The sequence below is a fragment of the Lissotriton helveticus genome, chromosome 5_1 (assembly GCF_964261635.1).
Source record: "Lissotriton helveticus chromosome 5_1, aLisHel1.1, whole genome shotgun sequence".
In the NCBI taxonomy this organism is placed as follows: Eukaryota; Metazoa; Chordata; class Amphibia; order Caudata; family Salamandridae; genus Lissotriton; species Lissotriton helveticus.
Genome location: NC_136065.1, coordinates 269,688,329 through 269,705,280, shown reverse-complemented (window position 1 = coordinate 269,705,280; position 16,952 = coordinate 269,688,329). Strand labels below are relative to the sequence as shown.

The window sequence follows — 16,952 nt, the reverse complement described above, 5'->3', positions numbered from 1 at the left end:
AAGGGGAGCCCCGGTGTCTGGAGGAGCAGGAAGTGCCTGATTTACAGGGACTGGCGGAGCGGGATTTGCATATTCCGGGACTGTGTCGTCCAAATAGGACGAAATGAAAATATCAGCTGCGGTCGGTTTATGACGTATCTTGGTCGGAACTAATGGTGGCGGAAAGTTACTGGATGCCTCCGGGGTCGCTTTTGGCAAGCCCTCGGCAAGAAGAGGATACATACCCTTAATGAGGGCGTTCCTCTGTCTGTCTGACTGTTCGGTTTTAACTCGTTCACCTATCTCGATTAATTCTTTTTCTTGGGCTCGCTCTAAGGATTCTCTACTTAGTTCTGACTTTCTGATTTCTTTTTCGGTTCTTTTATGAGATTCTTTGCGCCATAACTCGATGGCATCTTTCTGTGACTGTCTGGCTTTCTTTTTCCATAATGCTTCTTCTACTCTCATGATGCACTCGGCATCCCACGTACCTGATACGGGCCATCTATACTTTTCCTCTAACTCTTTGGTATACTCTACCCAGAAATCTAGATATAATATGGCACTTATGCCATGCTTCTGATACATAAAGTGACCTGGGCTGTCCCTGGGCGGGACAGGAACTGCTGCTTCCAGCAGACCTTTTCTAGTTTTTAACTGACGTAACTTAGAAAACAAGGGCATGGCTGAACAGTAATCTAGACACAATACAATACACAATGAACACGATAATTACTCCACATTCATACCACGACATTAAAATACATGAAGAACATTTTAAAATAACAGTTCGAACAGAATACTACCTGGAATACTGAAAACAGAATACATGAATTTTCTCGAGAACAGAACTGACTAGAACAGAAACTAGATGTACTGCTGAAACAGTACGAAACTTACCGGTCTCCTAAAGAGACACGTCAGGACCCGCATCCACCGAAGTGGACACTTCGTTTTGTGGGTCTGTGTACCACCAACCCACGGACCAGAGACAATTAGATTGACCCTGTCTAGATACTACCCCAGCGACGGTACTCACCGGGCAGCAAGAACGGAAGGCCTCGGACTGGACTGGACTGCTTCGACGCCGGACGACGAACTTCGGACTTCAGTTACGGGTGGGCCTCCGGATACCTCGGACCTTGAACTCTCGGCTTGGGCTCTGGTCGGGACTCGCCGCGTTCCTCCACCGTCTCGTCTGGATGCTGGACCGCCTCCTCCCTCTCCTCCGTGGGCCTGAGGGATACTTGAAGCAGAAATATCTGCCGGTGCGCAGAAGAGTTCCGTCACGACTGCAGAGGGTCAGGGGGTCGGCGAGGCTTCACCGACGCGTGGGGAAAGGGCAAGTCCCTATTCGGGCGCCATTATGTGGTATATAAATAAATAATACCTGATCTAGGTTTGTCTGGATATAGCAATAACAGATAGCTCAATAAATAAGAGTCAAGATTCGAGGTAGTAGGAGTTTGCAGGTTTTAATACAGCATAAAGGACAGGAACAGGACAACCTGCACGGGAACAGAATGGCAAGCGCTGCCGGGGGCAGGAAGGGTAGAGCTCTCGAATGGCTAGCAACTTTTAATAACAATACACAAGCATATATAGTAAAACAGTTGCATTACAGTACATATGATAGGCGGAGCAGTGGGTGGAGCAGAAGACGTGACGCGTAGCAGTCGCGAAAGATAAGGGTGAAAGAGGGTGTAACAGGGTGTATACATAGACATGTGATGCGAACGTAACAGAATATGTCATGAATGGGGCGGAAACAATGGAGGGGGCTACCTTAGGAGCCGGGACCTCTAACCTAATGGTGCGCGCAAACTGGCGATGACGTGTTACTAGGAGAAGCTGGGGGCTATGAACTCTGTGCTAGGAGCAGAGACTGAAGTCTGGAGAGTCAGGGCGACATGTACCTAAACCCTATCTAGTATCTGATGTTTAGAGAACATGTTGATATAAACTAGAAGTCAAGAGGGGAAAGGCTAACAGACACTAAGACTGGAGCATGCAATATTCTACATGTAGTGCGTGATGAAGAATATTAAATGACCATTAAATGCAGTATTTCTCTTACATGGAGACGTAAAGGCTAGACTATGACGGTAACTATTGATGCGATTCAGTAGCTTTAGGAATGCAGAGAAGGAGGGCTGGACTGATAACTAGAATCATAACATACTCTTGGCAGACTCAGAGGCAGAGCCATGCTGAGCCGGGCACTGTGAGGCAGGAAGTAAGTGAAGGGTCAGGGATACAGGTGGGGGCCGTATCGCTCCTCAGCGAGGGCTTCAGGAGACAGAAGCTGAATCTGGTGTCCGGGCCCTTTTGAGGCCTAGAAACGGGGACTTTTACTGAATTAACGTGCACACTGGGAAACGTGGCAACGCAACTTTACATAGGCCTAATATTCGTTGTATTCACGAAGACTGGAAACTGACATACTAGAGGTGGACACAACTATAATTGCGTCTTTAATCGAACATGGGGAATACATATGCATATTAATCATGCACACATAACATATGATGGAGGACGCGTAGGGACACAGAACATGGCAAAATTTACTTTTCCACAGCGCTTCTCTTTACAGTGCGGATCATGATTTGATTTTTACCATAAGGCCGCTTTCTCCCAGTCTCTACATTTAAGATTCAGGGTGAGCTCTTTTTCATAATGACTTCATCAGAGGTAGGGCCACCTCTTTGTGATTCCACAATTAATGGTAGTCTCATGTTGAATTTATAGTGAAAGGAAGGTGCTTCCCCTACAGATGAGGAGCCGGTTGGCCTTCCCTGTCATCAGGATCCATCCGTCAGTCCTCTCATCAGACTGTGAATGAGTGCAGAGTTGTTGACCATTAGGAAAAGAGTACGTACCACTCTATGCAACAAACCTTTATTACTATGGTTTTAATGAGACGCATACTTCCTCTCCTTCATAGGTTGCTCCCCTCCTTTCGATCACCCTGTCATTATGAAGACCTGCATCTAAGGTTCTAACTGGCCCCTCCCTAGTTTCGGGTTGAAATATTGACAATTTCAACTTTCTACAGCCTGGATTGAATAGACTATCCACAGAGAGGCAATATTGCTTCAAGCAATTACCTCTATATAGTGGAAGACAATTTAGTTGCTTGATGTGATGTACAGATAGGCTCTGGTTCAAATGGAATTGGTTATGTTGTGGATGTTCTCCCTTTTTCTTCTATAACTTATGCACCAGCACTTTTTCTTAGCACCTTGTTGCACTCAATTGAGCAACCATTGTATGTAACTAATGTATATCTGCTGTTGATTTTCAATACTATCTGAGTGTCTTGCATTTAATTGTATTTCTTTGTCTGATGTAATTTCTGCATACTTTTCCCTTTTCAGAAGCAATATTTACCCCTTTTCTGTAGATTTGTAATCTAGGATTAGCTGTGTTGAATCAAGAAACGTTAATTAATTCAGTTTATCCTAGGTGTCCGCTAGGACCGTTTTGTTTAATGCATCACTTTGTACCCAGGCCCTTCAGCCTTGTGGGTTACACCATTATTTTTAATAGGTCAGCAGGACTCAGGCATACGCTGCAGCTCTAGGAAACTGACTCACTCTATTCAAAGTTGCAATATTCATCATTGCCACATCGAAGCATTTGGAGGGTTCTTCCTTTCACCGTGATATATTATAGGTGCCAATTTCTACAGTCCCTATATATTTATCTAAGTGGATTTATTTGACAAGCTACAATTGATTCTAAAAACATTTTGTTAAATGATACATAGAGGGATACTTGTTCAAAAGTTAAAATACCCTGTCCTTGCTACGTCTCCGCGTTGCTCCTATAGTTTTTAAAGTTATCATTTTGCATATCTTCATTTCAGTGATCTTTTATACATTCATCCATGTCTGGTTCCTCCTCCTCTAATCAGGATGCCATCCAGCCACTTTAAGACTTGTAGGGTAGTTTGTTCCTCTAAACAACTGGATACTTCCAGTGATTAAAGAATACTCTGCAGTTATCCTATTCAATTCCATGTTCGGGATCCTTCATTTGTAAGTAGTCAGCAAGGAGGGAAGAAGGTGTGTTAATAAGCTCTGAACGTTGTTAGGCCACATAGTGAGATACTTCCTCTGTTAGGCCTGTCCAAATTCAGGATTGGTGGCTCTTCCTCTTTCCGCTTTTTTTATCCAGTGAATTTTGGGTTCCTTTTTCCTGGCTCTGTTCAAATGCATGCGCGATCAGAATCTGTTCCCTCTTAGTTGCTGAACTGTACAGTATAATTTATTTCTGAGTTGTAAATTCTATCTTTACTGATGCGGATGGACTGGGGATATTGGTTTTGGCATTTAGTAGACACAAACTTTCTCCAATGCAGTGTTAATCTGTTTTTTACATGTAAGATGTCAAATTCACTATTAATAGCATAACTAGTAGATAAATACAATGTTTCCATCACCAGAGTAGGAACCTGGACAACACGACCTGGCCCCTTCCACATCTGCATTTTCAGTGATGATGATGATTCAGATTTTAACTGACCTTTTCCGTGTGAAAATAATGAAACAATAACTAGAAGCGAATGTGTGACTGGTTTTTGGATTATTGTCCTTTTATTTGTAAAGCAAATTATGCAAAAAGTTTGTTTTAAACTCTGTTATTTGTTTGCTTTTAGGTTTACCTTAGAAGCTGGACTTTAGTCAAGTAGTAGCCAATCGGTGCTTTGGCAATGAACGCTTCAGACAATAACACAGAGTGCCTGCCGCAGAAGATACACATTTTCATCCCAGTTTTCCTGAGCTTTGTTTTTTTCTGTGGTTTTATACTGAACTGCATCAGTGTGTGGATTTTTTGGTTTCGCATAAAGCAATGGAACTCAACCACTATCCTCCAGTTCAACTTGGCCATCTCTGATGCCATCATAACACCCGCCGCACCTCTTATCATCATCTATTCCTTGACTGACGACTGGACCTTTGGTACATTCCTCTGCCAGTTCAAAGTGTTCCTCCTGAGTACTCACATGTACGGAAGTATCTATTTTCTTACCCTCATCAGCCTACACCGGTACTTCACGGTTGTCCACAATGTGAAGAGATCAATCCTAACCAGAAACTCATTCATTAAGAAAGTTTCCCTTGTAGTATGGGGATGCCTCCTTTTCCAAGGATTTCCATTTTTTCTTATATTAAAAACAACGGATATACAAGATACTACTAAATGTTTGAGCTTCCATCAAACTGAGATGGCCGTGCTATACTTTGTGTGGAACTGGGTCATCATATTTTCTGGACTCCTTATTCCCTTTGGGATCACCATCATTTGTTACACATTATTGGGCAGATTCATATTAAAAATGAACCCAATGAATACAGTGACCAAAGTAATGAAATCAAAATCCATCCAAGCCATAAGTGTATCTTTAGTTATATTTATCATTTGTTATGTACCGGTGCATATTACAAGGACAATGGGAGTCACAATTAAGCTGTTTTTTCCAACACATTGTGGACTATTAGAGCGGGTGGAAGTTGCTTATTACATAACCTGGATGTTATCAGGAACCAATTGCTGTCTGGATCCCATTTTGTACTGTTTTGCTTCAGACAAGTTTTATTCCCTCTTTAAGGAATCATTCTATTTCTTGCCATGTCTGAGAACTGGTTTTTCCAAAGGGACCAGGAATCAGAGACACCGGTTCCAACCGGGAGAAACAGGTTCTGGAGCTGCGTCCGGGGACTCCCAGCTTGGACCCATCACTATAGGGACCACTGTTACAGACGTGCCATCGTCAGGCTCTGGGAATGGCGAGGCACCGGAAATTGAAGACTCATTGATGAACTGATCGAGAGCCCATCTAAGGACATTGGGTTGTCAACATAAAGACCACTGTCTGACAGTCTTTCATGCGATTCTAGTCACTGGCGATTTTCTTCATTGTAAATAAACGGACTTATTCATGCTATCGCCTAATATATGCTAATCATATAGATACGCAGCTATTATGTAATAAAGTAAATCTGTCATTGGTAAGAGGAGAATACTTGTGGTAGCTTCTCAAAGAATAATGAGCATCTTTTTAATTAACAGATACATCCTTAAGCAGTCCAGAATTTATCTATTTTGCAGTACTCTCTACAGGTGAAAATGAATCATTTAAACTCATTCCAAAGTTTACAGTATGAGAACAAGTCCACACGAATAGCCGTTTTGATTGCATCACGATTACAGCCACTGTGGAGGTCGCACCAAAGATATCCTTAATATAGTGAGATGAATGCATATTACAAACTGGGCAAATATCGTAGCAATATGAAAGGTGATGGAAAAGTAGCATGGTCCTAGCTGTCATTTCCATTTCACTATAGTTTGGGAGAATCTTCCATCCCACTGTGACCACTAGCATCTTTTGATTTTAATGGCTATTCTGACAATGCTGAAAGCATCTTTGTCACAGCGGAGAACACATTCTCATGTCTTTCACCTACATTTGCTAGTGAGTGATGATCCTAATTTTAATTCATTTGGTTTCATTTTATTTAGATTGGCTTCAGTGTACAATACATGGTAAGAAACAACACATAGCAGTCATTAAGCATATATATATGGGCCACCGCTGCGAGCTCGCTGTCATAATAGGTGTGGGAGGTCAGTGCTTTGGATTGTGGGATATATATATATCTCCAACCTTTCACTCCTCCTTAAGAAAAGATTGTCCGGGCCACTTGCAGTTGCAAAAGCGTGTTTATTGGGAAGGTTTCGCTCGACGCGTTTTGCAGAAAGAACCCGCTTTCTCCGAGGTTCTCGTGAGAAAGCGGGTTCTTCCTGCGAAGCGCGTCGAGCGAAACCTTCCCAATAAACACGCTTTTGCAACTGCAAGTGGCCCGGACAATCTTTTCTTAAGGAGGAGTGAAAGGTTGGATTTGAGGGGATTCGCTATCCCGTCCGAGGCCCGCCACTGGAAGCGGTAGGTGTCCTAAGCGATCACGTGTGCTGGATATATATATACACACACATACATATATATATATATATATATATATATATATATGTACACATATATGTACACACATATATATGTACATATATATGCATATATACATATGTGTTTGTGTGTGTGTATATATATATATATATATATATATATACATTTTGATAATACATACATACCCGTCCGTCCAAATTTTGAAATGATATTTTTCGTCATTCCTAAACAGTTTAGTTTCAGTGGTGAGGCCAATTTATGTTTTCTTCATAATGTTCTTAAGGTATCATTTTCCTAAACTCTGCATCTAGACTTTATTTATTGAATATCTGGTTAGAATGTCAACAATTGCCTTTATTTCCACAGCATCCGAATGCAACACCTAGTGAGATATTTAAATAATACCTGTTAACTGGTCTACTCTGTTGGATTGTTCCAGGCCTTTTCCTTTTCATAAAGGATGAAATGTGGTGCTGCCCATAGTCCGTACTGGATCATAGGAAACAGGCGTTAAGACATAAATGGTATTTCGTTACTTGGTGGGTAAACGTAAGCTTATGTTCTACAGAAACTCATTTAGTATGGGAGGTTGAGAGTAATTGCAAGAAACATTTAAAATAATATTGTTGTGGTTCAATTCAAAAACAAAAATGATTTCATGTTTGTAATAACAGTTGCATGGTGTTTGATAAATGTATACATTTTTTTCTTATAATAAAACAATATTTTAATAAGCAAGTGGACCCATTTTTTTATTACACCTAAGCATGTTAAAATGCATAATAACTTAGGAATAATTCTCTCCTAAACAGCAGTGTTCACTCAACCATTTTACAAGATGTAGGTTTGCCTTGTTGCAAAAGGGCAGTGGCTCTTTTTTTAATAGATTTCACTTCTTTATTTTCATTTGTGGTACCTTGGGAAAGATGTCAGCCTGGTGATGTAGCTGTTTACTATCGTAAGCAAAACCAGCTCTGAAAGGTGACAGGAGGCATACAGAGATTAGTTGCGCGAGTGACCAAAATCACTATGGGAAAATATTTTCAATGTGAAGAGCCTTCTTTCAACACATCCATCAATACTTAGGGTGTTCCATCACCATTTCTAGTTTGAGACAGACTTAGAGTTGATGTCTGAATAGTGTCCAAGGAAAGATCTCCTTACATAAGTATAATGTTGTTAATATCACTTACCAAAATATCGTCCTATGGGGCGTACATTGTATTATCATTATTAACTCCAGTGTGCTAATATATTTGGAGACCATATGTAGCATATAATACTTGTAACAACTAGAGAGGAAGGGAATGAAACATACACTCCTACTCCCCTCGAGAGAAATCAAGGAATCAACAAAGGAGCGTAATACCAATAAAGGTTGCCAAAGAGCAAGCATGTAGCAACACTCACGGTAGGGATTACATGTGAGGAAAACCAATTCAGGTTGATCGGAAAGCCCTCACTCGCCAACCTAGTTGGTGACATGCTTCATCATCGGGTCCCACCAGTACTGGCCGAATGCCACCCTAGTGTGCTGCAATGCCAGTTTACTGCAGAGCTGGTTGAGTGATAGGTGAAGTGTGAAAATAAGTGAGTTAAAAATGTCCAATTCGTGTCAAAAAGGTAGTTTATTCGTTTTGCCAAATGGACATGAATAAAAACAAAAGTGTAGGATAAAGGACCAAACCTATAGGTCCAATTTTATCCATAAACTTGTGGTGAACATGTTTCTGCTATGTGTAAATAGTTAATCAGCCATTCGTCAGGAACAGTGGAGTGTAATGATGATCCTCGGCGGTATGGGCGCGCGAAGGCCCACCATAACCTGAGGTTACAAGTGTTAAAAAAGATATAAAAACACTATGTCTGGTTTCCTTCACATTGGAGAGGAAGCAAGTTTACCAGCAAAAGGTTTGTGACTATCAAAAAGCTAGCAAATTTGCAGCCCCTGATCATGTGGTACCACTCGAAAAAGTCCACACACCCGCCCACAAAAGGAAATTTGATCAAACGGAATTGTTTCATAATGATTGCATTTCTGTGTGAGCAAATCCCTTATATGTGCATTAAAGCAGCATTCCTAATTCTGTGAACTTTCAGAGGGATTTTGCCCCATGCATGCTTATACTGGAGCAATGAAATGTACGCAAGTAAGCAAAATTGTTCAAATCTCCAAGTAATTTGCCAAGTATCACTTAATTGACAACGTTTGAAAGCTGGGACTCAGTCTCATGTGTACTAGTTCTTAAGCTTTCAACCTAGCCCCATATCTAAGTGAATGTGCAGATGCTGGGATCTGAACTCTACAACATCTGCACATAGACATTTTTTGCTGTTGCCTTTGTAATACTGAGTTGGGGAGCATATTTTCTCATGCCAAAGATATACACACGCACACACACGCATATACACCCTCCCCCTCCCCCTTTCATCTTAAGTAAATGAGATCACTTACCTACAGGTTTCCTGGAGTGATTAGAATAGCTGAATCTTCTCGTGGTTCAAGTTTTGTATTCCTTGGACTAACCTTGGAATGGAGGTTCAGCCATTACGATATAGAACAGTTTAGTCTGATGACAAGCTACGATAGATAAGTTTTAGACAGGGCCACTGGAATTATGCAGCAGTGCAAGACCAAAATATGCGGCAGGATTGGCAAAAAATACGGCAAGAAAATCCAAATGACGTGGCTGTTTGTTGCAAAAAGCAATTTATGCTGCAGATTATGTTTCTAATGATGTATTTTTTTACACCTTTTATAGCTTCATTAATTGCCTGTTATTTATTGCATGCTAACACTTAAATAGTGATAGAAAAATAATGCAATAATTTTGACACAAATGATTAAGACTGAAATTTTAATATATATAAAATAAATACAGTACATAACGTTATTCATCAATATGTATTGAATATATTTGTCTGGCATTGAAACACGGGAATACTAATTGTTTAATTATGTCCTCAGAGAGCCCTCCCGTCTCTCATAGTAAATTGGTCTGTGTACACTAAAGTTGCGCTCTGCATCAGCTGAGTTTGTTACTCTTTTTACACAAATGAGTGCAAGAGCTGCAAATTTAGGTATAAGTAACAGTGAAAGGCTCCAGCAAAAAGGAGCTAAATGAAAATGAAAGAGCTCAGCTACACGAATTGATTTTATGCACAGAAGAAATACCTAACGTCAAAGTTTCATTGTTTTTATTGATTAATTACCTTTTAACAGCATCTGCACGTCTCTAGGTGTATTTTCACAGTAACATTGCATTTACACCACACAGAAAAGCGTATGACTTCATTGTCATTTGCACAAAGTTGCTGTGTACATTACTGCTACCTTTGCTCCTTTGTGGTCAGAAGCAGGTAGGTTGCAGGGATGATTTCCGGACAGCTGGGCCACTCATGAAGTGGGTCTCAGGGGTTTTGATGTCTTTCCTTGGGATCTTGTTTCCTGGGCAGTAGGAGTAGGGGTTGGACTCTTCATCTTTGTGTTTGTTGTAGGTGGTCCGGTACCTCGGGTATCGCTATGGCGTGGCTTTGGTAGGTCCTGGTGGCCTCTCACTTGGTAGGGGGGCAGATCTGACCCTCCGGAGCTGATGTACCTATTCTTGCTTGGGCACTGCGTCGGAGTTGCCCGGGAGCAGCAAGTTAAAAAACTTAGCAGTTTCGGTGCCTGCAGACTGCAGGGTAGTTCCTCTACTCCAAGGGAGTTCTCTGGCAATTGGTGAGGAAATGAAGTGTTTTGGGGTTCTTGGAGGCCTCAGCAGCAGGACGAGGCAGCACACCACAATGGTCGAGTCCCAGCAGGCCAGGTTTTGCTCCAAACTTTCAGCAGCAGGTACTGTGTTCTCTCTCTCAAGTCAGCAGCTCTTCTTTGTCCGTTGTCTTCTTAGGGCCATCAAATCTAAAGTTCAGGGTCCAGGGGTGCCACCGAAATACTGAATTTATGGACAACATGTTGTGACAGCCATTACATGACTTGAGGGCAGTGTTCCATTAAATTAAATCATAAAGAAAACCTATTTTTGAAGGTCACAAAAAGTAGTACATATAATGTATAAAATATTTTAATCACAATATCAAACATGTGTTGGTGGTACCATACTAATTTTAGGAACTGTGGTGTGTTCTATGGTGATTTTACCCTGTGACAAATTCTGATCCTCTACTGGTATTTGATTGACCATGTTTTCTCTCATGATTCCTCTTAGATGTTATGCAAGCTGCTACAGAAGCTAAAATTAGGGCATATTTTCTGTAAATTCACCTCATCTTTCTCACCCATGTGAAGATGAAGCCTGGCATTCTAAATAAAACATGCAATTCCCTCAGCAGCAGTCCGGTCAGTTGATTCCCCAGTGAACTACTCCAGCCTCCCACAGTGCTCTAATGATCAACTAGAGTGCTAGGATTCAGTATTTATGACACAACTGTGGCACATCTAAAGCCAACTTGATGGAATCTAAGCTGTAATATGTAAATCATTTACTGTACAAATTAACAAAATAAGGGGGTTTATTTTGTCATAGTAATTATGCATAGTGGTCAAGAAAGTGGTCAAGAAAGCTAATATGAGGACACATGTCTATCAGTTCTCACATATCTTTCTCATCCAGGTCTGTGAAACATTCTGACATGCAGAATGAAACACGTACTTTCAATACAAGTAACAGTTTGTAAGTTACCTGATCGGTGCTCTACTGCAGCCTTCCACAGTGATCTAATGAACAACTAGAGCACTAACATTCTGTATTTCTGATATGTGTGGCACACCTAAAACCATTTTTGTGGAATGAAAGCTGTAAAACGTAAAGCATTCCTTTTAGAAATGAACAAAATTAGAGGGTCCTGTTTGGCATAGATATTATGGTTAGTGCTCTAGAAAGCTAAAACGAGGACACACATTCTATGACTTCTCAAATATCACCCTCCTACATTTCAATAAAATACCAACAACATCAGCAGCCTGCAGTTTATTCCCTTGCGATCAACTGCAGAGTTACCACAAAGTTCTAATGAGCAACTTGAGTGCTAACACTGAATTTATGACAAAAGTGTGGCATCCCTGAATACCATCTTGTTGGAATCAAAGTTGTAAAACTAAAAGCATTTCCTTTAGAGGATACTGTAGTAAATGAAGAACTGATGGGTTTCGTTTTTTAATAGGAATTTATGGTTAGCTCTGTAACATACTAAAAAGAGATCACTTTTTCTATGATTTCTTAAATATCTTGCTTATCTGTTTCAGTAAAATATTCTGACATGCAGAGTTAAACATGTTGTTGCAAATGGGTTCTGCCCATTTGGTACACCACGTATAGGCCTTTATTGTGGGTTAGTCTCCCTGCCTGAGTCTCACTTCCAGTAATTTATTGGTAAATTGGACTGCACATGTTTACCACCAGGGTTGGCCTTTTCAGATAAAGCCACTACGATGCAGCTAGGGTAAGGGGCACTGGGCTGGCTGCATGTGAAAACATATGCAGCTGGGTACATCCTGCATGTGAAAGACTACAGTCATGCGCAGTCTGGTAACTGCACACAGGTAGCCTCCCTATGGCAGTTTTAAGCTGCACATTTTACCTGTCAAAATACAACTTTTGACAGGCCTAAACCTTCTTTTTAAATATTGCTAAGTCACCCATTTGTGCCCATAAAGTCATGGTGCAGAGAGTTAAAAGCAGAGCATGTCGAAAGTAATGTTGAATATCTCCTCACAGTGGAATAACAGAAAAAAATATTTTCACTGTGGTTAGGCTGTCTGTTGCCATAGGGAATCATTAGACTACATTGTTAGATTTATTAAATGCGGAATTCAGATTCGTAGCTGCTAGAAAAATATTTCTTACAGTCTTTTGACTTGTACTTTAAAATCCTCTTTAATGATGAGGCCAGATTTTATTAACACATTCTTTAGAAATGCCACTTTTAGAAAGTTAGCTTTTTCCTGCGCATTGGAGTCAGTGCACAAAGGGGCCTTGGTGTAAAAGGTTGGGTCTTCCTGACAGGATGGCTGGGGATGAGTCTATATTCCTGCCACATTTCATGACAAAACATATATACATACATATATATATATATATATATATATATATATATATATATATACATACACATACATACATATATATATATATATATATATATATATATATATATATATATGTGTATATATATATTACCTACTGGCGGTCGCCAGTAGGTATATATAGTTAGGATTTTTTCTCTATGGGTTTTTTGAAAATTCTATGTCTAATAACTTTGGCGTTTGTGGACGGAATTGGCTGAAATTTTCAGGAAAATGGCACATTTTGTTTCTGAGCAGCCCTTGAAAATTTGGGGGGGGTTCGTCCAGTGGGGGCCGAGAAAAAAGGGGGGTCCCAAAACGTGTTTTTAACATTGAGTTTTCCATAGGGCGGTTGGCCTCACTTTTAGCCCGAACGGCTGAATGGATTTGCACGAAACTTGGCAAAATTGTAGGGACTGGTAGCCCGATGTGCCTTTTGTAGGTCTCAATATATGTGCTCCAGTGGATTTTGAGAAATTAACGTTTAAAAAAAGATATATATCTGTAACAGCGGACCGGTTAGCGCTCTGGTTCGCGGACTTTTCGCGCAACGGAGCTTTGTGAAGCGAAGCTGATTGGTTCTCCGGCGTCTGTCAACATTCCAAACAGTCCGTAGCGGCCGCCATCTTGTCTCTCGGTAGGATCGAGAGACAAGAGGAGGTCAAAACAAAGGGGGAAATAACTATAAGGGGGCATAGTAGATCCTCGCTGACCCCCTAGGTTTGATGTGGAGGTTTTAAAAGGGCCCCGCGGGGCAAAAAAAAATAATAAAAATAATAATTGAACGGCTGAATGGATTTGCACGAAACTTGGCAAAATATTAGGGACTGGTAGCCCGATGTGCCTTTGCTAGGTCTCAATATATGTGCTCCAGTGGATTTTGAGAAATTAACGTTCAAAAAAAGATATATATCTGTAACAGCGCTGCGCTTCGCGTAACGGAGGTTTGCGAAGCTGATTGGTCATTCTGTCACTGGGCTATAGTTGGGCTACATCTGGCTGATATTTGGGCTACATTTGTTTTTTTGTGTGTCTGGCGGCCATCTTTGGGCTACATTGGGCTACATTGGGCTTCATTGGGCTACATTCGGCTAATTAGCAAATAGCTCATCGCAAACTAGGAATGGTAAAGAATCGCTATTTATTCCTTAAAGTTCGCTATTTAGGAAATGCAAATAACTTTGATGATACATATGGCGGTTCATCTCTAACAAGATAAGAAGCATAGGGATAGATTTATGATGACTGGCGCATCACCAGGGATGTGTTAGTCATTCTGTGCCGCTGTTCCGTCACCTATGGTGTGCTGCATTTACAATGCGGCGCATCACGGGGCAAAAACAGCACAGATGCGTGATGTATCTGTGCCGTAAAGGTGGCGCATTGCTGGAGTTGTATCGCAAGTGTGATGAAGGTCCAGCAAGGGTCGGGGGTGCCCCTGTCGCAGGGTTTCTGTTCTCACACAGAACTGTGGACAGAGGATTGGAACCTCGGCGAATTAGGGTGTCCCAAAACTCACGTTAGTAATCAAAAACTATTTAGCAAGCTAGGTACAGTGTCACATTGGATATAACAAACTCTCAATGTTTAGACAATCCAGAATATGAACTTATAGTACCTCAGGATACGTGGAACTCATGAACAGTCGGTCGTTATATATTTCTTAGAAACCAGAACATGGAGTTAAGAAGAACACATGTGTATTTGAAATGTTTATTTACTAATGCCGTCTTCTCAGGCGTAGTACCTTAGATAATAAAAGTACACATATTATCAGTAGCAAAATTACCAGCATAGTTACTAGTACATAAAAAGTGAATGGTGATAGTATGTTAACATGCTGTAAATGAATAAGAGTTAGCAACACTTATAAGCAGCCGCGGGCCGTGGAGGGAGTTACGGTGAGGCAGGGAGGCGGGGAGGGGGAGAAGCAGGGTGGAGAATACAAGTACACATATTATCAGTAGCAAAATTACCAGCATAGTTACTAGTACATAAAAAGCGAATGGTGACAGTATGTTAACATGCTGTAAATGAATAAGAGTTAGCAACACTTATAAGCAGCCGCGGGCCGTGGAGGGAGTTACGGTGGGGCAGGGAGGCGGGGAGGGGGAGGGGCAAGGTAGAGAGGGCTCCACCCTGCTTCTCCCCCTCCCCGCCTCCCTGCCCCATCGTAACTCCCTCCACGGCCCGCGGCTGCTTATATCTCACCCTCCCTAATACACATATTATATTATTTGCTAAGAAGGTCTCTTTGTGTTGGTTTAGGGCGTGCCCATACTTTAGTGTCTTAGATTTGAAGGAATCACATCAGCATACACCAGCTCTCTCTTCATGTGAACCGCATCAACTGTTGTGTATGTGTGTTCGGCAAAGCAATATAAAACCCGCCTCATGCCCAGAATTGGCAGAAGTTGCACTTATGTTATGAGTATGAAGTCGTGGAGATCAGACCTCATAACAATTCTGTACCGTGTTGTTCTTGAAACTTTAGCACTCGCTGTACAGATATAGTTTAACAAGTAAAGCAGATAGTAGACCAATAACATATTATTCTCATGTAAACCACGATGAACTACTAGGTGGAAAGCTAAAGCAACAACTAAATGTCGTGTGCAGAAGTTGCAAAAAAGGAAAAATGGCGTTTAAACCGGTAATGAGCCCATGCTAACTTAACACGGTGTAAAGATATCCAGGACCTAGATGACACCTCCTCATGATCCGGAAACGAACTGAATAAGATAATAGAAGTGCCATCTCATGAGAGCAGATTGCAAGTTTATATGTGGACGGTCCGCAAGGTAAAGCATTAAAAACTAGGAAAATTCAATGCTAAAGAAAAATAAAACAGCCAAGTACTTTATCGAGTCTTAAGCCAATAGGCAAGGTAAATAATAAAAACTTGACAATTAAGTCAATGAATTGTCAATGAAATGCTAGTACTCAGCATATGAAACATGAAAAAGGTCTATGACATAACTGTGTATGCAAAATAAGCTGCAACAGCCTCCAACAGGAAGTCACCGTCTTCATCCGAAAACAGTTCAGCCATCCAATTTAAAAGCGGAAAAGAACATACGTGCTCTCCCAGCACCGGATCCTCTATCACCATCAGAGGACAGCTCGGTGGGTTTTCAAGAAAGCTGTGTTCCAAGAAAGACTGTGCTGCCGCCAGTAAATTCCAGGGACCAAGTAGTCCATGCATCAATGCCACAGCCATAATCCTTTCGCCAGGACAAATCAACTCGTGAGTAATGATAGGAGTCATCAGCTGATTAAAGTCGACGTCAGGAGAAACCGGTCCGCAGAGACACAAATCAATGGCCCAATCGAAATCACAGGTCAGGCAGTGAAATACAGGCTGGACACAGGTGAAGTAGGAGAACCGAAAAGATAATCCATATGCCGTGCTTAATATCGCCAACGGCATTGTGCCATAATATTCTAGCATGCGATTGCGGAACAGTGTCAGCAGCTGCAGGGTCGGAGGTTGCATAGGAGGGACATCCATATTTAAAAATGTAAAAAAGTACAAGAGCGTCCGCTGGTAATGCAAGTAAAAATGCAATCCACGAACCAGAGTGGAGAAAATGGAATGAAAGGGAGCAGGGATGACTCCAAAGATTTTCTCAAATGAAGTCACGAGACCACTGGTAACAACTTTAAAAAAGTGTGCCAGGGATTTTGTGGAGGATGCGTTAAAGATAGTCGGAAACATGTTGCTGAAATTGAAAGGCAAACCTGTGTACGGGTGTTCGCTATGTGAAGTACGAAAGTTTCACGGGCCGAACTCAAGGCCACCTCTCTCTGAGACAAAAGAGCTCTTATTCTTGTCATGCCGTTGAAACGTGTCCCAAGGTTGGTATTTGTGGCCAGATTGAAAACTCCCTATGTTCATGTGTGGGAGGAAATAGAACATTTCTGCAGCAAATAACCCGT

The 16,952-nt window shown here is 41.3% G+C and overlaps 1 protein-coding gene across 1 annotated transcript in view; it reads left to right on the top strand.

Moving 5' to 3' along the window:
* LOC144753098 (lysophosphatidic acid receptor 6-like) overlaps positions 1 to 5,995 on the top strand; it is a 52,225-nt gene extending 46,230 nt beyond the window's left edge. Inside the window, exon 2 of the mRNA XM_078640885.1 lies at positions 4,640 to 5,995. Within this exon, the coding sequence (XP_078497011.1) occupies positions 4,694 to 5,809 (1,116 nt within the window). The 5' untranslated portion in view covers positions 4,640 to 4,693 and the 3' untranslated portion in view covers positions 5,810 to 5,995. The remainder of the gene's footprint in view (positions 1 to 4,639) is intronic.
* Positions 5,996 to 16,952: the final 10,957 nt, after the last annotated feature.